The 24,377-nt window shown below is 49.2% G+C and overlaps 2 protein-coding genes across 6 annotated transcripts in view; one reads left to right on the top strand and one right to left on the bottom strand.

The window, feature by feature from the left end:
* Nucleotides 1-18,344, top strand: part of EMILIN2 (elastin microfibril interfacer 2) — a 50,378-nt gene extending 32,034 nt beyond the window's left edge. The window contains exons 5-8 of the mRNA XM_054583413.1: nt 12,431-12,844; nt 14,079-14,111; nt 14,723-14,851; nt 17,342-18,344. Coding sequence (XP_054439388.1) covers nt 12,431-12,844; nt 14,079-14,111; nt 14,723-14,851; nt 17,342-17,679 — 914 coding nt within the window. The 3' untranslated portion in view covers nt 17,680-18,344. The remainder of the gene's footprint in view (nt 1-12,430; nt 12,845-14,078; nt 14,112-14,722; nt 14,852-17,341) is intronic.
* A 2,654-nt stretch (nt 18,345-20,998) lies between these two features.
* LPIN2 (lipin 2) overlaps nt 20,999-24,377 on the bottom strand; it is an 89,413-nt gene continuing 86,034 nt past the window's right edge. For all 5 annotated transcript variants that reach the window (XM_054583409.1, XM_054583410.1, XM_054583408.1 and 2 more), the window contains exon 20: nt 20,999-24,149. In XM_054583409.1, the coding sequence (XP_054439384.1) occupies nt 24,005-24,149 (145 nt within the window). In that variant the 3' untranslated portion in view covers nt 20,999-24,004. The remainder of the gene's footprint in view (nt 24,150-24,377) is intronic.

Below are 24,377 nucleotides of genomic sequence, written 5' to 3'. Positions count from 1 at the left end.
AAGGAACCCCCACTTCTTGACCTGTCTTCCCCCTGCTTGCTTTTTTTCTCTCCTCCTCTTTGGTCCTTTATCACCTTTTCCACCTTGTTCACCTCCAGGTGACAAAGTCTCATATGCTTTGAGGCTGAGGTTTCATGGCCTGATAAGAGCCTGTAGGATTTTATGACCGGGTCCCAGTTGAGACATAAAACCCAAGGAGTGGGACGCTGGAGCATGAGAGGTAGGCGAGCCCTGGCCTGACTAGGGAAAGCCGGGGCCAGGTCGTCAGGGGGCGTGAGGAGGGCCTGAGGTAGTCAGCGATGAGGGGTTTGTAGATAAGAGGTCACCCGTGTCAACCAGGAGCAGGAAGCTGGCCTCTGTGCCAGCTTGGGGCCGACCACACTACACTTTGTAACCTTCCCCGTCGTCCCCAGGCCCATGAAGCTTCTGTATCTCTGGAATGTTGAGTAATGGTCACAAGACCATGTGTGTGTTCATAGAATGATTGTCCCATGTGTGACAGTGCTGTCTGGACAGTGTTTTATAATAACAGATCGAACCAGATATTTCCAGTTGATTTGCAATTCCCAGGCAGTTGTGGGAAGCTGTGAGAGCTCTTTCACATTTATCTGTCAAAGTAGGAATTGGAGGTATGTGGCTTCCAAAAGATTATCCCTTTGCAATGAACTCAATGTTGTGAATGAAGAATGCATGGACTTTTGGGAATTTCAAAGAGCCAAAAATAACCTAGCAGAGCTTAATCTGTCCTTGTAGAGATAGCTTCCAGGGCTCGGAGATCTGTGACCTGAGTATTAGAGGTCCATGGGTGAATTAGGAGTTAAGATCACAGTGAAAGTCACACATTGACTAGTGAAAAGTCAACAGGACATTTATTGAGCATCTACTATGTGCAAGGCTCTGTGAGGGATGCAGATGAGCAGCACAGCCTTCACCGTCAAGGCATTTTCAGTCAGAGTGGTGAAGACACACTTTGGTCTGCAGGGAGAATAAATGAGACTATATGTAAAGGTCCAGTGAGTAGTGTGGGAGTTATTCTTCTAGTTCATAGAATCTTACTGAATGCTTGTTGTGTGGTAGGTAATGAGCTATTTGTGTGGACTATGTGAATGACTGTGCATGTGACAGTGACAGTCTGAGGGGAAACAAGCCCACAGAGGTGGGCATGGGAATGGGGTGTTTATGGAGGCACTGGGCATGTGGAGTAGCTCCCATGGCTGCTGTGGAAATCGAGGAGGGCTTCTCAGGGAGAGAGCCCCTGAAATGAGTGATCAGGGTTGAGTAGGTTGCTAGTTCAGAGGCTGGGGGCGGGGGTGAAGTGAGGTACAGTGATAAGAGAAACTTGTGGAAGGAGGCTTTACTGGAGCCTAATAATTGAGGGATGAGTACGCCTCAGAAAAGCAGGAGGATGGAGGGTGTACTTGGTGAGGAGCTGATGTGAATGAGTTAATTTTCAGCATGTAACAACCTACCCCAAATATTGGTGGCTTAAAACAATAAAGATCTATTATTTTCCATTATTCTGTGGGTCAGAAACTCAGGAAGGGCTTGGCTTGGTGGTTCTTCTGCTTTATTTAGTGTTGACTTGAGTCACCCACTTGGCTGCAATCAGCCGGCATTGGGTGTGGTTGGGCTGAAGGTCCAGAACAACCTCAGTCACATGTCTGTGCCTAAGGATTCCTCCATTGGCCATTCTCTCTCCCCACGTGGCTCACTTGGGCTTCGTCACAGCGTGGTGGTCTCAGGGTGGTCAGATTTATTCCGTGGTAGCTGGTAGTGAGCGAAGGTGGCAGCTGCTGGGCCTCTTCCATGCTCAGCCCAGAGCTGGTGTTGTGTCACTTCTGCCACATTCTGTTGGTCAAAGCATGTTAGCTCTTGAAGGGTGATGTGGCTTATATGTGTTGGACATATTAATGACAGTCCTCGTATCTCCCACTGCGAGCCAGGGGTGAGGTTGCATAATATAATGTATGTAGTAGCCAGTGACCAGCCTGTTGGACCAGGGACACAGACTGTTCCCACTCAGTCCACTGCCCTATTCACAGATCTCATTCTTTTCCTTAGAAGCATCCCTAATGGGCTGAAGTATCCAGGAAGCAGCCCATTGGGGGAGGGGAGGGAAGGGTGGACAGAAGGGCTTTGGCAGATGTTCAGATAGATCCAAGTCTCTTTCTTGTCTCTCCGTTGTTGTAGATGTTCTGTTATTTTGGGGGACAAAAGGTCCATGGCTTTCATCTAGTATTTGGACAGATGCCTAACTTTCAAAAGGTAAAGAATCGCTGCTATTTTCATCACTGTCTCACTTTCAGCTCAGCTCAGTGGCCTCTGTTCTCCCACCCATTCATTCATTCAACAAATATTTACCGAGTTGTGTCCTTGTGCTGAAGTTTCAGACCTCAAGGATCTGACACTGTAGTTGGGAAGACAGGCAGTGCACAGCCCAGCAAATAAAGATGTGATTTCAGCTACCAATCAGTGTGTGGACACAGATACAAGAGTAAGGCAGTAGAGATTGGGGGACAACATATTTTAAGTGAGTGGCAGGGAGAGTTGCTTAGTGGTGATGACATTTGAGCAGCTATATGAATAAAATGAAGGGCAAGCCTGGCAGAGACCTATAGGACAAGTGTTCCCAGTGTAGGGGACACATGTTCAAAGGTCCTGAGGCAGAAATGAGTTTGCCCTGTTTGAAAACTCGGAATGCCAGTTTGATCGTCTGTGAGCTAGGGGAAAGGTCTTAGACAGTGAGGTCAAAGAGAGGATAGGAACTAGATCATGTAGGATTTTATGGGCCATGGTAAAGGATTTCGATTTTAAGTACAATGAGAAACTATCAGAGGATTTTGAGCCAGGATATGATTATTTCCCAGATTTGCAATCCCATTTAAACCCATATGTTCTCTGTAACTTTAGGCAAATTACTTATCTACCTAATGCCTTACTTTTCTGCATCTACTTATTGGAAATAATAATACCTCAAGCCTTGCTGGTGTGGCTCAGTGGATTGAGTGCCAGCCTGTGAAGCAAAGGGTCACCGGTTCGATTCCCAGTCAGAGCACATGCCTGGGTTGTGGGCCAGGTCCCCAGTAGCAAGCACACAAAGAGGCAACCACACTCTGATGTTTCTCTTCCTCTCTCTCTCCTCTCCTCTCTCTCTAAAAATAAATAAATAAAATCTTTTAAGAAAATAATACCTCAAAAAGTTGTTGTGAGGATTAATTCTCCTTAGTAATGGAGTATTAAATAGTCCTTGGTAATCACTCAATAAATATTAACTATTATTTTAACAGTCTGTCCCCTCTACTGGATGTTCGGTCTGCTTCTGGCTGAACCTTTCTCCCTTTCTCTTTCTACAAAGCTCAGGCTCCAGCCTCAGAGGAGAGAGCAGGCCTTTCCGCACAGTGGATGTGGGATAGAGCCTGCAGCCTCAGGCTCTTAGCTGCTCTGTAGAATGCTCCAGGTAGCCAGGGGGCATTTTCTCCCTCTCTCCCTTTCATTTTCTTCTTTTATAAATTGTTGATGAACTAGTGTAAAAAGCCAAGAAATCTTCCCTCCCCAGCATTCAGGATTCACGTTCAAATATTTTTATTGCTGAGAAGTGTGGCACTTGGATACATTAGGTTCTAAAGGATGAGGAATTTCCTTCATCCTTTGTCCTTCTGCCTGACATGGCTGTAGGGGTTGGCCCTCTGCCTAGAGACAGTCACTCCCGTTTCCACAGATGGGCCTGGGCACCACCCCTTTGCACCTTCTCACCGGCTCCCCTTCCCTTCCCTTTGGTGGCATCTTGTCTTCAAGCCGCCCAGTTTCATCTTTACTGAAGTCAGTCAGGTGGGGAGTCTCCCTGCTGCCAGTAGCTCCCGTGTCTGTCTCCAGATGAGCATGAAAGGCAGAGTCTACTTTCTGCCTGGGCCCAGGACCATCCCAGCCTGCACTGCAAGCGTCCGCAACACCGAGACGGGCTGCATTGACAGCGGGCACATCCCCGCCTCCTCCTCGTCTGACGGAGACGCTGAGCCTGGCTGACTCCAGCATGTGCACTGTTCCTCTTTCAGTTGGGAGAGAAGGGGGGTTCCTGGTGTTGAGAAACCTGGAACTCCACCGAGCAGAGCTGGCGGGCAGACGAGTAATTCTGTGATCAGGGAAGCTCTTTCCCTATGTCATGGTTCCAAGAAGGGACAGGCCTGCCCAGATGCCACAATATTGTTTCAACATCCTCTCATGACAACAACATTACTTCCTTCTCCAATCGCCCACCTCTTCCTTTTGCTCATGTCTTAGGGTAAATTCTCATACTACTTCAATTATTTTAATAATGTTTTGTTTAGGAGTGTTTCAGATTTAAGAATCCCATCAATATCAAGTTGCTTAATTTAAGATGTGCTCTAAGAATGAAAAAAGCACAGACTTTTCAAATAAGTACGTAACCAAGAAGGCTGCCTGGGGGGAGAGTGGCCTGATGCGAGTATAATGTTGATTTTTGCCTTCAACCTGAGATTGGCCAAGTTTGGAGCCAGTTTAGGTCTAAGACAGCATGATGGACTTGGAGTTTTACAAACATATAAAGGCTAAATAAACTGCATACACTCAGACCATACTGACTCCAGACAACACACAGCCTTCGACCCTGCAAGCATTTGGTTTTTTGTTTCTTCGTTTGTTTGATTGTATGTTCACCCCAGGATGGTGTTTTTCATTGCTTTTAGAGAGAGAGGAAGGGAGAAAGAGGGAGAGAAGCATCGATTTTTTTGCCTCCTGTATGTGCTGGGACTGGGAATTGTACGTGCCTGGACTGGGGCTTGAACCCACAACCACACTGGCCAGGGATTTTTTTTCTATCCACACCCAAGGATATGTTTATTGGTTTTAGAGTGAGAGGGAAGAAGAGAGAGGAAGGGAGAGAGAGAAACTTTGATGTGAGAGACAAACATTAATTGATTGCCTCCTGTATGCAGCCCAACGAGGGATTGAATCTGCAACCTACTGGAGCATGAATGACACTCCAACTAAGTGAACCATCTGGCTAGGATGGCACCTGGTTTTTGTAATGATTTTTAGTTGGTATAAATAGCAGCTGCATTTCTCCATCCTAACCTTGAATTTAGAAGTGCAGTGTTCTGAGGACTGAGCTCTCCTATAGGTGCAAGCAAAATCCTCTGGGAGCTTAAAATAAGAACTCCTGGGCTCACTCAGGGGCTTTCTGTTCAACAGGAATTTGTCATTAAATTTGTAATTAAGACAATAAACCTCTAGCTCTGGTCTTGGAAATGGAAGGAAGGCCACCTCAGAGGCAGCAGGAGACAACTACCCTTCAAGCTGTGCCCAGAAAGAAGGGACACGCAGGGGCAGGAAGGAGGTAAGGAGAGAGAATAAAATGATTGATTTTGTCACCTGCTACCAACCAAAGGGTGACTGTGCAGGTGCGAGTCCACTTCCAGACTCTTCTGTCATCGCTCTGTCTCTCCTTATGTCTTAATTATTGCAACTGTAATTTATAGTAGGTTTGAAAATTGGGTAGCATAGATCCTCTCTACTTTTCCATATAAATTTTAGAATCAGCTTGTGAATTTCTGCCAAAAACAAATTCCCAAGTGATGCTGATGCTCAGATAGGTGAGACCCCCTTCTCTGAGATTGAGGTAGTGAAGTAACTTTTCATTTCAAAGCTTTTGCCACAGATTTTAACACAAACAAATAAAGCTGTATCTGTATTTCAGTGCTGTACTTTTTAGAAATGTAGACCTATTGTCCCTCTTTCGCCTATTTCCTTGGGATTTCCCTGTGATCACGTCTTCTTGGCTCGGCCGCCTTGTGGAGGAGTCAATGTGGGCCCTTCCGCACCACAACTGACACAGCGCTACCGCGCACAAGCGAGAGGGCTCTTTCCCTCTTTGTTCCAACCAAAGCCAGAATCAGCATTTAGGCTGCCATTTGCTCAAAGGAGAACCATTCCATTCAATTCACATTTTCCCTCCTCGGGTTGTCAGGGGAACAATTCAGGTTTTCTGTCCATTGTTTCTTTCATGTGCCTACATGTCCTCCATTTAGGGGCATGCTGTCTGGCCTGCTCTCCCCTCAGGCTTCCTGCAGGGAAGACAAGTGACTGTTTCCTTAAGGAACCGTTTTCTCGTGGCCCACTCTGTGCTGGCTCAGGACAGGAGCCACAGTTCCTCTGAACGTCCCAATGCGCAGGCATTGGTCACACCTCAGTCAGTGGTGGCATGGGCCTATTCCCAGAAACTGAGCGTTCGCTGCTCAGTGCGGCAGTCAACTCTGAGAACATCTTACATCTGTCCAGTTTAGTTGCCTTATGTCAGTATTTGGATGAATTTTTTTTTAAGCCCGAAAGAAGTCTTGAGTGACACCTTTAAATACTTCTGTAGTTGCAGCATTTGGTGCCGACACGTCCTCCGGAGGCCGGGCAAATCAGATTTCACCAGGACCAGACTGCTAATGAATTGCACTTCACTCTTGCACAGTGTTTACAATTAGGGATGGGCACTCACACCTGTCCCTTCGTCTGACTGGCACTGAATTCTGCCTGGGTGACAGGAGGCACTGCAGGGTCAGCCTGTGTAATGCAGGACATTGATAATTCAGGAGGTTAGAGGGGCTTTCCCACAGCCAGGCCTCCAACGCAGACGCTAACGTTCAAGGCCAGTGTCTGCCCCCACAGCCTCTTGTTCTGTGCCGAGACACAACTAAGGTGCCAGGAACCTGCGAAGGAGCCTTACATTTTGCAGCTTAGGCTCACACTGCAGCTGGCTCCAGCGTTCCTGAGCGGCTGCGAGCGGAGACAGACAGCCCAGGCTCCTGTTGCTGGAATGAGACACTAATCAGCTGGACCAGACACATCTCCTTAGCACATCGGCCTCATGGATTTTGGGAAATTTTTAAAGGCAGGTCTTTATTTTAGTAAAGTCGAAATTGGTTTTCAATAAGAACTTTAGAGCAGAGGGAGAGTCTTTTATTATGCGCTGCCAAGTCCCTCCATGGTCATCCTGCGGTCCTGCCTGACCTGCTCCCAGTGGCATGAGGCCACACGTTGGCATCAGGATGATGCCATGGGGACAGGCTCCCAGACCAAGAGCCAGGACAAGATCCATTCCTTACCGTTCCTCATACAGTAACGCGTGGGCAGCAGCACTCGGCTCTTGGTGAACTCAATGCAGATGGTCACTTTGAATTAGAAACACATGTTCAATTCAGTGTTGACTGCCAGAGAGTTATCTTTCCAGAATGAGCAAAATGCTGTCTAGTCTTTGTTTCAGTTTTGTAATGAATGTATGCCTCAGGAGCACCGCATGCTGCTGCGGCGGGAGGGGGAGCTGGAGAGGCGGGGGGCTGGCGCTGGGGCTCTGTCCAGGTGCAGCGACGCGTTCTCATTACCATCTTTGCTGTGATGTAACAGGAGGTTCGGAGCACTCCGCTCTCAGGGCACTCGCGGACGGACACCCCTAGGAGATTAGTGGAGAATATGTGGCCCAAACAGTATGATTTGTTCATTCTTTTCCTTCGGCCTCCCGCTTGGTATGATGCACCTGGGGGCGATGGGAGTGAGAACTACAAAAGCGAAAACTATCACCGTCTCTGCGTACCCGCATTGCCCTAGTACAGGGGACCCGCACCGCCTGGCTGCAGACCAGTACGCGTGGTGGCTTGTTAGGAACCAGGCTGCGCAGCAGGACATAAGCTTGAATGTAATGCGCTTGAATCCTCCCGAAACCATCCGCCGCTACCCTGATCCCTGGAAAAATCGCCTTCCATGAAACCGATCCCGGGTGCCAAAAAGGTTGGGGAACGCTGCCCTAATGGGACCCCAGAGTGGCAACTATTGGCAAAATTAGGGTGCTAAGTTAATGCCTGGCAGGAATTTGGGGGTGGCCCGTAGGACGTGCCATACGTCCGGCCTCCTTTCATTCACCAAGTACATGTGCCAGGCTGGTTGCCTAGTCCTGGGGATGAAAGATCATTAAAATGTGTTCTCAGATGCTCATCACCCAGCAAGAGAGGAAAGACAAGAAATTGAAAGGACCCCTAGAGGCCCGAAGAGCTTCATGTTTCAGAGACAGGATTGTTCAAGCTCTCCTGGGCAGATCCAGGATGACTTCGTGGAGGAGGTGGTATCTGAGCTTAGTCTTCAGGGATGCGTGTGTCTCTTGGCAAAGGCACCAGAAGAGGCCTTTGGGGAGTGTGCACAACAAAAGCAAAGGCACAAAGAAACAAAGCTTAGAGGGGAGCTGGGCACCCCTGCGGTACTGAAGCCTGCAGGGGGAGACGGGGCAGGTGCTGGGCACTTGCATGTCAGACAGAGAAGATTTGATTTGATTTGATGAGCAGTGGAAAACAACAGGAGATTTTTGAGCAGGGGAAAGATGGCTAGAGTGCCTTCTAAAGACCATTGTGTAAAGGCGTGGAAGAAGGAGCCAAAATATTTCAGAATTCGAATCAGCTGGACTTAGCAACGAGAGAGAGAGAGAGAGAGAGAGAGAGAGAGAGAGAGAGAGAGAGAAGAGGGAGGAGGAAAATATGACCGAGCACCTGGATGAGGTGACCAGGAGAATGCCAGTGGATTTCAGAGAGAGAGACAGTTGGTGTGCTGGGGAGAAATGAGAGAAGAAGGACCAGGACCAGTTTGAGGGGCTGGACTTTGCTATTTTAAGGTACTTTGCTGACTGTAATTCCTGGAGGGCTGTAGGATGAAGAAAAGTGTTTTTTATTTAAATTTTGGATGGAGACACCTGAACTTGGGGTTAAAGGAAGAGCTTGGGGGAGGAAGGAAAGAGGGACGAGCCGAGAGGAGTGGTGTTGGACGGAGCAGCTCCTGGAGGAGCAGGGAGGTGGGCGCTGGGGGCTCGGGCAGAGCGGTGCCCGGGAGGCAGGACACTCCCGAACCGGGGAACAGAGTGAGGAGGACAGAGCAGGTGGACAAGAAGTAGACTTAAGCGTGCCTGGGAGGGATAGGGTATAAATGTGCCCTTGGTGAGTGTCTCCTACGGTTGGATTTTATAAAAACAAGAAAAATAGTACTGAGAAGCTTGTATAATGAAAATCAGCATCGCTGCCCTGACGTCTCCCCGTCACCCTCTCAGTCTCCCTGGGGCGGGGGGTGGCAGCCACGTGCAACTCTTTCAGCTGTTTTCCCCCCTTGATATTTGCCTCCATATTTCTACATTGATTTATTAGCTTTAGACATCTCTCTACATAGATACTATAGGTAGTATTTAGAATTATATAGGTTATATATTTTATCAGCTACAGATGACCTATGTAAGAGGCTCTCTCATGTCTCTCCCTTCTTCCCCTCATCCATCTCTCAACAGTTACATCACAGAATCAAGTCAATACTTACGCTCTTGTGAGCTACGCAACTGGGTAATAGTTAAAGATGACTATGTCGCTTTTGGTTTTGCTTTTCCCTGAATTAGTAGTAGTGTTGCATACTATTTGCTAGATTTTATGTATCTATTTTGGGTCCTTCTTACCCTTCAATGATCTCTTAATACAATTTTCCACAGCATACAATGTGTCATTTGTAGACTCTGTTTTTTAAAACTGGCGACCTCCCTGCTGGACTTCTCTCTCTTCCTGACTCAGTCCATACCGCTTACTCTCTAGACTTGCTCTAAGGCTTCCAATCTGAAACTTCCTGCTCTACCACCCTAGAAATTCCTTGAACCTCTTTCCTGTCTGAGACCCTACAAGTTTCTTTCTTTCATGGTTTACTCCCTTTGTTCCAATGAAATGTTTTTTCCAATAGTTTTTTAAGAAATGGTGCTTGAAAGAGAGTTTTGTTTTGTTTAGAAACATTGCATGTCTGAAAATGTCTTCATTCTAGTCTCATAATTGACAGACTTTTTTGACCAGCTATGGAATTCAAGGTTAATAGTGATATTCCCTCAAAATTACAAGGCATTGTTCTCTTGTCTTCTAGTTTCTAATGTTGTTGAGAAGCCTGATGATCCCCTTCTCATTTGAAGTCACTTTTAAAAATGTTTTTCTCCTGAAAGCTAGTAGGATCTTCTTTTCATCCTCAGTGTTCTTGGTTTGGGTCTCAGTGCCTTGGTTTGGGTTTTTTATTCAATAATTGTGCTAGGATCTTTCATCTTCTCCAGTTCTGAGAAATGGTGTATATATTTAATTCTCTCCTTACTACCTCATCATCCCTACATCCCAGTTTTTCTTGAGAAAGATTTCTGGGTTGACCCTCTAATTTTCTTTTTCTTAAAATTTTATTTGTCAATTTGAGAGAGAAAAAAATCAATATAATGTTCCACTTATTTATGCATTCATTGGTTGATTCTTGAATGTGTCCTGAACAAGGACTGAACCCACAACCTTGGTGTATCTAGATGACGCTCTAGCCAACTGAGCTACGTGGCCAATAGCTCTAATTTTCTTATTTCCTCCTATTGTTCATCATTTTTGGTTTCTTGTCCTACCTTCTGAAAATCTCCTTGATTTTATCTACCAACTCCTTTCATTGAAATCTTTTTGTTTTTTATTTTTTGGCAGATGTTTTTAATCAGCAAAGGCTCATCCTTATTCTCTAAGAAGGTCCTTTTTATACCAATCTTTTCTTGCATCTTGGATGGTGACTTCTGTTTCTCTGAGCGGTAACATATTTATTTTCTTGTATTGTCTATTTCTTCAGAGTTCCTTTTCACTCGTTGGTTGGATGACTTGCTTTGGTCTTTGTCTTTCATATTGAAGGCTTCCCTCGCACTTAGGTGATCTTGACTATGGTTCACATTTAAAGGTGAGGCAGAGATAGGGTTTCATGCTTGTGGACTTCACTGTGGAGTCATTTTTTAAAAATCTTCACCCAATAATGTTTAGCAATTTTAGAGAGGGAGGGAGGGAAGGAGGAAGGAGAGAGAGAGAGAAATATCAACATCAGAAACATTGATCGGCTACCTCCTATATGCATCCCAACTGGGGACCGGACCCACAACCTATATGTGTCCCCTGACCAGGAATTGAACCCGCAAACTTTTGGTGTACAGGGCAGCGCTCCAACCAACTAAGCCATCCAGCCAGGGCTATGGAGTCCGTTTGAAGGTTCCTCCTATCAACGACCTGAGGTAATAAATGTCTTGGAAGCTGAGCAGGGAAAAGGGGCCGGGATTCTCCTAACGTAGGGTGCAGACTTCGACTTAGTGTTTTCAAACTGTTCTTTGTCCTACACTGTGGCTGGTGTTCCCATGTTTGGAATCTGTATGCCTGTTTCTCTGTCTGACCCAGCCCTTCTCAACCAGGGTTCCGAAGACAATTAGGCCTGATCCATTCCACTGATGGGCATGAATTAACTTCTTTGCATCTAGAATGGTATTAGCTCTGTGTTAACCTTGCAAGAATTGAGAAAGTGATCACTCCGCTCATTCTCTGCCGGGCTTAATTCTCTCATGGAGCACTGGTCAGGAAAGGCTATTTGAGAAATCAGCTTCCTTTGGGGTGGAGGTGGACGAGCAGCCTGGCTCTGTGGGCGGAGGGCGCATGTGTTTGATATGCCATAATTGCCTTAGTGAGTGTTAAAACCAAACTAGATAGTGGGTCAAAATGCCATCACTGATTTTGCCAGGACACAATTGTATAGCTTGGAACATGGGCATTGCAGACACCACAGGGACCTGAGGAGCGGCGGGTTGGCTTTTGAGAGTGGTATCCGGCCAGTGCTGGTTATTTTTAGATGCTTTGTGGCCCTTCACAGGAAGGCTAGTTCCAGGAACGTACTCACTGAGGAGAGGGCGGCAGCTTCCTGGCTGTGTTGCAGTGCCATCCCAAGATGTGAACAGGAAAGTGTGAATCAGAAGGTTCCTCTGGTGGAAACCCCCTCCACTGGTGATCTAAGGGTGTGGTAAGAGGCAAGGAGAACTGCTGCTCCTTTGGGGCCTGTGCTTGCTGCAGAGGTGGCCCAAGCCCCCCGACACTGCTTCGGTCACCTTGGCATCTGAGCCTAGGAGGCCCTCAGCGTATGAAGCCAGGCACAGTGACCCCAAAACTAGCTTGTTTGAATGTAAGGTCATCTGTGGCAGCAGGTCCCTCTCAGTAATTTGTGGTTACCTCTGTGCTCTCATTATGCAGTGAAATCGGGGAGTTTTGGGCGCTGGAACCAAGAGTGGCGCCTGCCAACTCCAAGGGAGGCTGAAAGTCCCCCTCCCTGGCAGGGCACCTTCCCGGCGCCTTCTCCGTGGCTCCCAGGCCACTAGAGGGCAGCTTGACAGGCAGGCAGCCCCTTCCGAGGCTGCAAGGCAGGCTGTCCCCATTCTGTGGTGGCTGCTCTTCTGTCCCTGGTGCAATGCCCATGACTGTCGGTGCGGGTGCAGGGACAGCCCCCCAAGCACACACCTTTTGTCTCACACAGGGGCTGTGGCTGAGCAGTCAAGCCGAGGTTTTTAACTCTATGTATTTCTTTCTACTTTCCAAATGCTCAGCGGAGGAACCCTCAGAAGCGTCCCTGCCGCCGCCCCACGGGAAGGCCCCACAAGCTCCCGAGAAGCCCCCACAGCTGGCAGAGGTCCCCACAGAACCATCTCATCCAGAGCTGACCCCTGCGCCACTGCCAACGCCCAGTGCTCCCCCACCTCCTGAGGACCCTGGACAACAGCTGCACACAGGCCAGCAGCCTGTTCTGCCCAAGAGACCCCAACAGCCACTGCCCCCGCCAGTGTGGCCTGGCTGGACAGGGCTGCCCTTCTTGCCTGGCTCCACTGGGGTCTTCACGGAGACCGGAGAGGCTGGGCCCCCAGGGAGGCTCGGCATGTCAGGGAGGGGCCTGCCCTATGGCTTAGACGGCCAGACGGGGCAGGCACCCATCCCCAGCGCACAAGGCTTCGCAGGAGCACCAGGTGAGCCTACTTGGAGGTGCGGGCTCAGCCTCAGGGGTCTGCTGCAGGGGCTCTGTGGGTTCAGGGTTCAGCCTTCAGGGTACGAGGTCCAAAACAGCTCTCTAAAGGTGTGGAGATCCTGAGAGACCAGTTCATGCTAATCAAACCTCTGGGGCTGGGACACCACAGGTTCACTGCAATAAATTATACTTAGAATTGCCCCATGGGCTGGAATACCTAGGCCCCAGGGGAAGCTCACTGATCTTCCCAGCAGGAAATGTACCCGGGAAACCAAATGTGTACTAGAGAAGCTTGTGTAACAGCAAAGACAGCCACACATCAGAGTGGAGAAGCTGGAAGGTTTTGGCTCGGATCCCCGTGGTGTCATTACAAGCACTGGGACCTGAGCCAGCCCCCTAACCTGAGGTACAGCAACTTCACCTGCAGAGTGAGGGCAGACATACCACCTCAGGGAGTTTCTGTGAGGGTGCGGGAAGAAAGCCTAGTCCCGTGCTTGGCTAGTAAGTGCTCTGTGCCGGTTGTGTCGGCACCACTGTCCTGGGAGCAGGTGGGGGGATGCTGGTGGGCAAGGGCAGGAGGGAGAAGGAAAGGGGAGCCAGCCTCTGTGGGCTCCCTCTACGTCAACTTCTCATAGCTCTCCTGATGGCACTGTGCAATTAGTTCTACTTACAGGTGAGGAAACTGAGGCTCAGGGCTATGACATGTAAACAAATAATTTTCTAAGCAGTTTGTTTTCTATTATTTCTTGTATCATGGATGGTTATACAATGTTGGACTATTGTCTGTCCATTTACACATACATCCCGCCTATGCATCCGTCCAGCAATCCATCCATGCATGCATCTATTCAGCCATGTAACAAGCACTGTATCCAGCTTGCTGGAGCTGAAGCCTGTGAACAGACAATGCTACTAGAGGGCAGGCCTGGTAGTTGGCAATGTGAGTCTGTTCAGTCTGTGGACTTCTCCTCCCTGGCTTGATAGAGAAGCCCCAGTGCCTCATCTCTTTCCTCATATACCCTCATCCAGCTCACCCTCAGGGCGTTCTCCCCTGTCCAGGGGTAAGTGGGCTAGTGGGGAAGCAGGTATGGAAGGTGCAACTGTTTCTGGGAGGGCAGCTTGGAGTGGGTGCCCTTGGTCTATTTAAAGAAATAGTATGAGGAGCAGAGAAATTCTGAAAAATGAGCTGCTGCTTAGGATTTTGTTTGATATTCAATTCCCATTTTGTTTTTCAGGATACCCCAGGTCACCTCCTCGGGCCTCCCCAGGTACGTCTGCCGCTCTCCTTGGCAGCCTCTGCCATGCGTGTCCTCCTCTCCGCTTCGGGCCATTCGTGTGGGTGGAGACTGGGCCCAGGCCTTCCCTGCCGCCAGCTGTATCACGGCCTGTGCTGACTATAGTGGGGACCCTCCCTGAGAGGGTCCAAGCCATGCTGAGGAGGGAGCTTTCCCTTAAGCATGATCCCAGCTCCTGGAGTTCCCTGAGAGAACCACTGGGCGGCCCTAAGCCTGCTGCAGCCCTGAGCAGCTTTCTGGGGGTCCAGGTTTTACTGGTTCTTCAACAAACAAGCAGCTCCCAAGATTATTCCCATTTTCCATTCCCTGACCACCCCCCGCCACACTCACACACAGTGTCACGCACACCGTCTCACACATGTCTGCTCCCAGCAAGTGCCTGTCCAACTGCCAGCTCAGCTGTCCTTGCTGCTGACCTGATGAGGCGGACTGTTTGGCTCTTGGATGGTTTGTGTCCCTGGGTGCTTTATCACGAGGAGGCAAAATAAAATGGTGAGGCTGCCTCTCAGGACAAGCACGCAGGCCTCAGCTTCCTAGGCCCCAACTCCACCTGCCTGCAAACACCCTCGCTCTCTCTCTTCCAGGGCTTCCAGTGCCTTCTCTGGTGTCTTTCTCTGCGGGGCTCACCCAGAAGCCTTTTCCCAGTGATGGGGGTGTTGTCCTCTTTAACAAAGTGCTGGTCAATGATGGGGATGTGTATGACCCCAGTACCGGTAAGTCTTGAGGGGCCTGCTATCTGGGGCCCTGGGGTGGGAGAGCCACACTTGAGGAGATGCCCCAGCAGCTGTGGGCACTTGAGGGGGAAGTTGGCAATGTTGCTAGTCCCTGTTGTGCGTTTCTGTGAAGAGGATTCCAGCTTGCAGGCTGCAGGCAGCTGGGTGTGCAGTGACATTTCCAGTCAGCGTACCAGCCCTCACCATGGGGATCGTCCACGTGATTGCAGATGGTTAGAAAGGCTCTCCCAGCCGAAGCCACGGAGAGGCTCCCTTTCTCAGCATGTCATTCTCACACCCTGGGACAGGACAGGCCAGAGACGCCCTGCCTCCTTCAGGGAGAAACTGTGGTTTATGATGAATAGAGCCAAAAAAAAAAAAAGGGACAGAGTCCTCTCCAGGAGGGTGGCCCTGCGTGTAGGGTCTCCTGCTCTGAAACAGAACTGTCCCAGCTGCCTGGATCTGCTGGTGGCACCTGGGTTACCCGTCAGCCCCTGAGAATAGTGGGGACAGAGGTCCCCCTAGGGTACTGCCGCTCAGGCTTCCTCCTTCCCGCCAGCCCACACCTGAACCTTGGCTTCTGCTCCCAGGGACAGACATGGTATCTGGTCTCCTGTGTAAAGGGAGGGCAAGTCGGGCACCACCTGGCCCGCTGATGTGGCCCTGGGGGAAGGACAGCCCCAGGAGTGCCTGGGGCCAGTCAGGGCAGGGCCCGAGGCGGGTGCTGAGGGTCCAGGTGTCCCGGGAGGCGCTTCCCTGAGGAACTCTGAGACCTCTGACAAGAGGCCATCCTGTCAAGTGCCGCAGACGGAGGGGCCCACGTGGGTCCTCCCAGGGGCTGCTGTGTGCGTGTAATGGCTGGTGGATTTCCGGGAGACTGTTGGGAGATGGAATTGAGTTTCTTCTGGGGAGTTTCTAGCCATCACCCTCATGTTTGCCCTGCCATCAGGCTAAATCCCACCTGTTCTTAGGACAGTGTTAGGGAGCGTAAAAGTCATGTGCAGAACGTGGGAAAGTGGAAGGCCCGGTCCTTCGGGCTGACTGGAGAGCAGCTCAGGGGCCAGCGTTTCTAGGCTGCTTCTGAGGCCCAGAGGCAGGCAGGCCAGGGTGCGAGCAGCGCCCCTTTGCTTTCAACTCAAGTACAGCTGCCATCAGGGCCCTCATCCCATGCTGCCTTGGTGGTGGGGACAGCTTGTCTACTCTGAGAGGTCAAGGGATCTTTGCAAGCAGGAATGGTGGCCCACACTTTTCCCATGCTGTCCAGCTGAGAACATCTCTTGTTGAGGTCTTCAGTAAAGGAAATTCTGGGTGACCCTGAGCAAGGCCTCACCCCAGGCAGACTCTGAGGGAACACAAAGGCCAGGCGCCCAAAGTGCCGGGGCCGGGTCTGTCCTCAGGGCCCAGGTATCTCAGGAGAGACTCCGGGACCTTTAGCTTACTGTTAAAAGCTGGGGAAGGGAGCTGGGTGGCCTGGCCTATTTCAGGGCAGAGTGAAGACCCAGCCCCCAAGATTCCTTTTCAGCTCAGGGACCTCCATTCTGTCTGCTCTTAGCCTGCGGTCCATGTTTCTAGCCTGTTCCCTGCAGAGATAACCTACAGCTGCTTTGCTGTGGGGCAACCTACAGCTGCTTTGCAACAGGCACAGCTACAAACATTTCCTGTTCCTCCTGCCACCTCCACGCCTCTAACTTCCACTTCACCGGCTCTCCCCAGGCCCAGAACCTGTGGGCCCTTGGCTAGGTGAAAATCAGCTGATTTTTACCCATGAATGGATGACACCTGTATAATGGTCCCGTGCAGGGAACCTGGCTTCTCCACGGGAGCAGAGCTGCTGGTGGTTTTCCCCTGGGTTGTGATAAGCTTTGTGGGATTTTTGGGGTCCTGTCTCCTCAGGAAGCAACTCCGGCGTTTGTGGATATTGTGTGCAGCAGCCAAGCTGTGAGACTTTTTCTAAATTGGCTTTGGGGAACTTTCAGTGGAGAAAATTCCCAAGAGGCAAGCAGGAGCTGGGTGGCCGCTGCTTCCCCACTGTTCCTTAGCTGAGTCGGGAGCAGGCCATGGGCGGGGTCTCAGCAGCACCTTCACCAGGCACAGGCAGAGCACATGGCACTGCAAAGGCTGGTGGACCCAGTGGCCAGAAATGTTAGGGGGACTGAGCTCCCTTCCAACAAGGCCAGATGGTTCTCTCCCTGCACTGTGCTCCCTGCACAGCACTGCTGTCTCCTAGGGCTGCTCTGAGTGTACATGAGGTATATTGATTATACCAAGTGCTGGGGGGTTTTGCAGTATTTGTCCTCTTCTGTATGCGACAAGCATTGGGCAGGGGGGTCCTGCAGTGAGGACTGGGTCAGTGGCAAAGAGTGGTTCACGCTAAGGGGGCGGTCACTGGTTGAGCGTACGTGGGCTAACTCTCCCACGAGAACTGATGGCCTGTTGTGAAGTGCTGTGGTGGTGTCACATGAGCACAGCGGTCTGCTTTCTTCCTCCCAGGGATCTTCACAGCTCCGTACGACGGGCGCTACCTGATCACCGCCACCCTCACTCCTGAGCGGGACGCGTATGTGGAGGCTGTCCTGTCGGTGTCCAACGCCAGTGTGGCCCAACTGCACACAGCTGGCTACAAGAGAGAATTCCTGGAGTATCACCGGCCGCACGGGGCTTTGCACACATGTGGGGGCCCAGGCGCGTTCCACCTTATTGTGCACTTGAAGGCAGGAGATGGCGTCAACATCGTGGTGACTGGGGGCAGGTTGGCTCACACAGACTTTGACGAAATGTACTCCACATTTAGTGGGGTTTTCTTATATCCTTTCCTTTCCCACCTCTAGGGCACTGGGAAAAGGGGAAAGAGTTGTGAGAACTGGAAAGCTTTAATATATTCACTTTACGTATGTAACTGGAGCACTGGTCTAGTTTTCTGTCGACATCCCACCACCTCTCTCTCTGGCTTTGGAGGCCACCACACCTTCGAGGTCCCCAGCAGGCAGCAAGGAGACATGCGGCCACTGACTTCCGTCACTCCCACAGGCCAGCCAGCCAGCCGAAGAGTTGGATATGCCCCCTACCTGTAAGCCAGGCCCTCCCCAACTCCCATCTCTGTCTTGGCCCCCAGGCGCCTGGGGTGGGCCTACAAGGTGCTGCCCTGTAGGCCTAGGCCATAGGATCACGTCCTGCTAACCGAGAAGGGAAGAGCTGCTGGATGCAGGTCTGAGGCAGCGGACTGGCCAAAACTGGTACCTGTGGCTAGTCTTTACCAGAGAGCAAACCGTCACCAACTGTCTTTGTGTTTATTTATACTGCATGCAGGAGAGAAGTTGAAACACTGAAGTGGCACGTGCCGCCACACAGAGACCTGGGCTGTCCCAGGTTTGGTTCACCACTGCTTACCGCGGGCCTCCGCCCAGCTGTGAAGAGATCCGAGAGAGACTGTGTAGCTTGTTGGGCTCCTTGAATGACATGTACAATTTAAGTGCAAAGACAGGGAGTGTCAATAAAGATGTAAAACCACTAAAACACTTCGAGTTACTTAAATCTGGTGCCTTATAGATTGAGAGTTGCTGCTGAAAAGCAAACTGTAGAAGGTACAGTTGTTTTGATGGCTATAGAAAGCTTGAATAAATTAATCTCAACCATTTAACTTGCCCCTCAGTATCCAAGATGTACACTTGGTTCTTTTTTGCTGGTAAAGACACACCAGATGTGCTTGGAGATCAAGGCCCCCATGCGGGCCCTGCAGCTGAAGCGGGGCTCCTCCAGGGGACGCTGAGAATTCACATCTAATTAGCAGCTGCCCAAGCTAATGAGATTGCTTGCTGCCCAGGTCACACAGATGCTGCTTTAAGAACTTTTGGGTTCCCAGGCAACAAGAGGCCCAACATAAAGTTGAGCACACACTGAAAGCTGAGATCATCTGAGAAAAGCAGGCATCTTCCCATGGAGAGCACGTTCTGTTCCAGGGAAGCCCAGGCACGTCACGCCCTTACCGGCAGCTGCAGGAACCTCTAGGCACACCAGCCCTTAGCTCCAGGAGGTCTCTGCTCATCATGTTGGTAAAATCTGTTGGTCAATAAAGTGCCACTTGGGGAGGCAAGTCCCCTAGAACCCCAGGGAAAGATGTGGACCATAGACAAGTTTCCCTGGCTTGAATCAAGCCACCAAGTACTAGCATGCTGTGAAAACTGCTTTGAGTTTCCAGGGCTGCTTGCCAGTGCGATTATAGGGTGGCCCCTGGACACTGCAGAGAGGAGTGTTTTTCCTCACCCCCCAACCCCAAGCAAGGGGGAAGCGACCAAGAACCTGAGGGTTTGCTGTTTCAATATTTTAAAGCCTGGGCTTCTGTCCAGGAGCGCGAGGGGAGGCTGGCATTCTCATCCCATCTCTCCAGCTGGGGAGCTGGCTAAAGGTGGCTGTCAGAGTATCACTGGCTTCCTAGAAATGACTCATGGAAAAAACCCCAGTGAAATGGAGCATGTTCAGGAAAACCCAGTTGGCGCATACACGCTTTTGCCCTCTCTCCCTACAACCCCTTGTAAAGGCCTTAACTCGGTGCCAAAGGGGATAAATGAGCAATAGTTAGGAAGGCAGCGTTCTTTAAAGCAACAAGTAACATTTGGTCCTCCCCTCTCAGTGCATTGTGACTCATTTAGTCAAAGAAGGTGAATTTCAGCTCTGTGTGTCCAAAATATGCAAAACAGACTAAGTCTAATTTTACAGCAGGTCCTGTGTTTACTTCAAGATGAAATAGGAAGAAACCCAAATCGTGGTCCATTTAGGGGACAGCATCTTTCAAAAGGGAAAGGCTGAGGGAAGGCAAGGTCACCTGAGCTGGAAACTGCAAGGACTCTGGAGCGGCTCCTTCCAGAAAGCAACAGTCCTAAACTGTGCCTGTGAGACATAAGAACCAAGCCCTAGGCATAATCAGACACAGGGTTACTACTACTCAAATAAAGCAGTTGCTGCTGAGAAAAAAGGCAGAGTACTTAAGGCAGGCAGAGACAGGGCGGGGGCGGTTTTTCTCTTCGCATGAAACATTACAAATGGCCATGTTTAAATGATTGGGGGGAAAAAACCCAGATAAAAACTCAAATGACCCCAGCAATAAAGAATGCAAATCAATGCAAATTGCATTTGAAATTACTTCCATGTTAGCACATTGATCTAGCTTTCTCAGTGACCAACTGTTTTTCCACAACTCATTTGTAGTTTGAAAGGACAGGGGTTGTGATCAGAGAGATACCGAAGTCCATGCTGGTATATTTGAAACATGCCTCTGCATAGATCCACATCCACTTTCTAAACATCTACGTGTGCCTTTGCCATATTGTCCTATCAAAGGGAAGTAAAAGGAAGAACACATGCAAACTCCAAGGGGTGCAGAGTGCAGCAGAAGGAAGCTGCAGTTGAGACAGGCTTTCTAAGAGCACAGAGATGGAACTATGCTGCTCCTCCCTTCAGTGCATGAAGCCATCTGGGGTAAAAGCCATTGCCTTTATAAGCAACCTCCCTGTCTGAGCTCTTCCTTTCTCTTCCCCAAAGTACACCCCCCTCCCCCAAGAGCCCCGGTTCCCTCCCCCGGCCTCAGCCAGCCAGGGCATGGCAAAGCAGCATGAAATGAGAGCTCTCTACTTGAAGGCACACTCTCAAGGAGGACTTTAGGGGCTCAAGATGTTCAGCATATGCTGCATCTGGCAGGGCCCTCCCAGTGATTTGAGGGGATAAAAAGATGCTCATTTAAATAATATGTAGGATGGGGTTTTTGATCCAAGTACACTTTTACTCTCCTAAGCTGATGAAAACATCAGGATTGCTAAGTAGTGCTCACCCCAAGGAAGGGTTTAATGAAAGGTGGGATGGCCCTCAGGGACCCCTGAAGGGCTGAGGGGTGGGATGGAAACAGCCTAAGGACTCCACTGAGAACACACCAGAAATCACACACACATGAATGAATCATTCCCTGGCATAACCTACAAAGCAAGAGGTTAGTCCCTGAGGGTGTAGCCTCACTTTTGGAGTCAGGTTTTATAAAAATAAGCACCAAAAAGAAGTCCTTTCTGTAGACATATTTAAGTGTCAGCAAAGATCAAAATGCTAATTTATGGAAATTAACAATTTCTGGCAAGAGTACAGAGAAGATGGTTTAAATGTCCTCTGAAGGAAACAGTCAAATGCATTCACTTTATGTTTGTTTATTGTTGTAACATTTTGTTTTGAACATCAAACACTGCACCAAAATATGAGCCATTTATCTTAACACAATAGTCTTTGCCATAACTAAGAATACTGGACTGATGTTCACAATTAATTTATGACAACTTAAAACTTAGTGGCACTGCAGTCTAAAAATCAAATATTTTATCATAGAATGTAATTATTAAATTAAAAACAAAGTTTTCCCCTCCCTTTCTTACCTTTGAACCAAAAACATAGCCTTCACCTGGAAAGAACACTTACTTGAAACAAAACCTCAATTTTTAGCTAGTTTCTTTAAACCCAGCATGCTCTAAAATGGGAAAATAAAGCTTCCTAGAGTAAATATGATGATACTGAAAAAATGTTAAAATTCCCTGGGAAAGTCTGTTTTCACCAACTTGCAAAAAATGAAAGAGTTGATATCTTTATCCTTAAAAGGTCTTGCCTGCACTTTCAAGAACACATTGTGGAAGGGCTGTGTGTGGTCTTATGGGCACAAGTATGGAACTTCCAGTCATTTACTGGTGATTGTTCTTCAGTTGTTCTCCCTGTGACTATTAGCAGCTTTCATTTTAGGACATCACAGTATTAAGTTTTTTTATTTTTCCAGTTGAAAATTATGCAGATGTGTTTAAGCGCAGCAAACACAGGGCTCACATACCTAGCCGCATGGCACGCTGCAGGCCCACAGGTGCACTTCCTAACGCCTCTGAAGATGCAGATGTTGATGCTACAGCTCCATGAGCTTTAACACGCACATCACATCGAGGCAGACACTCAAGTCACGGTGAGCTGGAAAGTAGGAAAGGGGCCAAGCCATGGCCATTTTACCAGTGAAGCAACTGACAGAATGACTTAGAAGAGCCCACTCTACCTGCAATCTACCCATGATACCATCCATCACCAAAAGCAGCGCAAGGCTAACGTTTCTTCATTCACTCACCATCGTAAGTGTCTATGTACAAACACACTCAAGGGCATCTCTCTTTCACAGAAAGAACATGTCATTTGTACCAAATGGCAGTGGGTTTTCAGCACAAACTTAATACTTTCATAACACTATAGCAATAGTAATCACCTACTTTTCAGCATGAGGGGCTCCTTTAAATAAGGAAAAAGACTGATCAATTAGTGTGTGTACCCACTGGATCAATCTGCAGTGAAGTGACAAAGTTGTGCTTATGGACAATGGGACAAAGGAATCAGCTACCCTCAAAAGAGGGCTGGGAGACCTGGGTTGCCAGGTTGAACCTTCTAAGAAGGCCCATGTGTCCAGAGAGAAAGGAACTGTCTAGTCAAAAACTCTTTAAAGGACAACCTAAAAAGGACTAGAGATGGTGTACATTAAGATTTTTCATACTGCACATGTGCAAGGAGGCCCAACTAGGCTCAGATTAAGCGCATAAAGCTATGTTCTTCTAAAGCAAACACAGTTGAGGACACACTGACGGCATCTATGAGATCAAGTAACTGCATGGCCACTCTCCTAGGAATTTAATTCAGTAACTGGGCAGAACTTCACACAAACATAACCTTAGTTTCCCTAACCTACTGTACATAAACAAACTCATTACACAATAGTCATTAGGCATTGACCTATTTAAGGTGGGAAGGTCTGCACTGGAGGAAGCGCATGCCTTCAGGTTCTGCCACTGAGAACCACATTCGAGGGCCTTCACCCGTTTCTGCATCCAACTGCACCAGGGAAAATGGCTGAATTACGTGAGGGGCTTTCAATTCTCCAATCTGGACAAATAACCACCCCCCCATTTCTCCTTCTTTACATTAGTATTTTTTGGGTGGAGTAAACTAAAACAAGAAGAGCCCCCAGCACAAGCAGAGAGGAAAGCAGAGGTGAAAATGAAAACCAACCCGAGAGGAGTGGCGCCTGTACCTGCAGCTCCCACTCTGCTCTGGAACTTGGCTCACTGCTTTCTCACTAACAGAGGCCTAAGGTCAGCTCTGGTCACCTGAAAGCCTCCTAACAGTTCTTTTGATTTTAGTACTGACTTGATTGTCAACACCCAACCTGATCTTTCCGGGCTCTCTCAGCATATGGGACAGAAGCCTCCCCTGGTGCTGTTTGCTCGGACTCTGACATGAGCTTATTACAACCAGACTGAAAAACTGAAGGGCAGGCAGGACAGAGAAAAGGACCCTTCCCAGGAGCCACCGCAAGTGCAGAGCTACATTTCCAAGGCCTTCCTGAAATCAGAGCTCTTCTTTGCTGTTTAACCTACTCCCACTGTTAGTCCTGTTCTTACAGACATCAAATATACCCCTCAAAATTGTTTCTTCTGGATAGGTTCAAGACAGAAGGCGATGGTCTAAGGGGCTTTTCCTCCCCAGGAGCTCATGTCTGTAGGCTGTGAGGCGTGGCTCTGGGCCACTGCCCCAGCAGCCGTCCCATTTCAGTGTAGCAGGGGAGGAGGAGCCCACAGAAGAAAAGCGAGCAGGCAGTTTGAGTCAACATCATTAATGGGACCCAAAGCAGCTCGGTGGACCCTGATCCCTTAAAAAAGCCCTGGTTTTGGAGAGAAACACTTTCAATTGCCCAGTGGAAATTATAACACTTTGTGCAATATTTTGGTCCACTCTCATCTAGTTTCCTTTTTCTTCCTTTTAAATTATGCAATTGAAGAAATACCCAGCGCACAACTTGACACAGAACGTATGAGAGAACCGGCCAGAGACAGGAGCCCAGGCCTCCGACCTCAGGTGCGGGCTCCCCTCACTTCTCCCACTGGGGCACTGAGCTGCAACCCCGCCAAGCTGGAAGGGTGAAGGAGATGGCAGTCCTGCTCCAGGAGCTCTCCTTGTACCTGCTGGTGCCTAGCTGTCGACACAAGTCTTGCCAAGCACCTGAGGCCAGGAGGGGAGCCCAGTGTCCTCTGTCCAGCAGAAGTGTCGCTCGCTTTCCCTAGCTGCAAGGTGAGAGACTGAGGACTTCCTGGAGGAGTTGCCTCAGGCCAGGTCATCCAGGTCCACTTTGGGGATTGGATCTCTCCAGTAGCAGAAGGAGCTGAACTCTGGGCACGGAAAGGCAGAATTCTGTTCCTTATTGAGAAGTGGGAACACGTGCTCCACAAGTTCACTCAGTCTGTGATACCTAGGAGAAGGGATCAGGGAAGAAAAGCACAAACTGTTACTGTGATGTTGATCTAACGAGCACAAGATTGCAGGTTGTAAAGCTAGTTATTCAGATTTCTCAGATGGGTAGAATCAGAGATGGGTCTTCATTCCTTTCCCAAACACAGACTTTCTCTTCAAAGTCTAGGAGAATCAGTGACACCATAAATAGAGGAGAAAATACCCAAGCAAAAAGGAAAACCTCCAA

The sequence above is a fragment of the Pteronotus mesoamericanus genome, unplaced genomic scaffold (genome assembly GCF_021234165.1).
Source record: "Pteronotus mesoamericanus isolate MK-2021 breed Mesoamerican mustached bat unplaced genomic scaffold, CSHL_Meso_final contig_74, whole genome shotgun sequence".
Lineage (NCBI taxonomy): Eukaryota > Metazoa > Chordata > Mammalia > Chiroptera > Mormoopidae > Pteronotus > Pteronotus mesoamericanus.
Note: the sequence above shows the minus strand (reverse complement) of the source record. Positions and strands in the feature narration are given on the sequence as shown.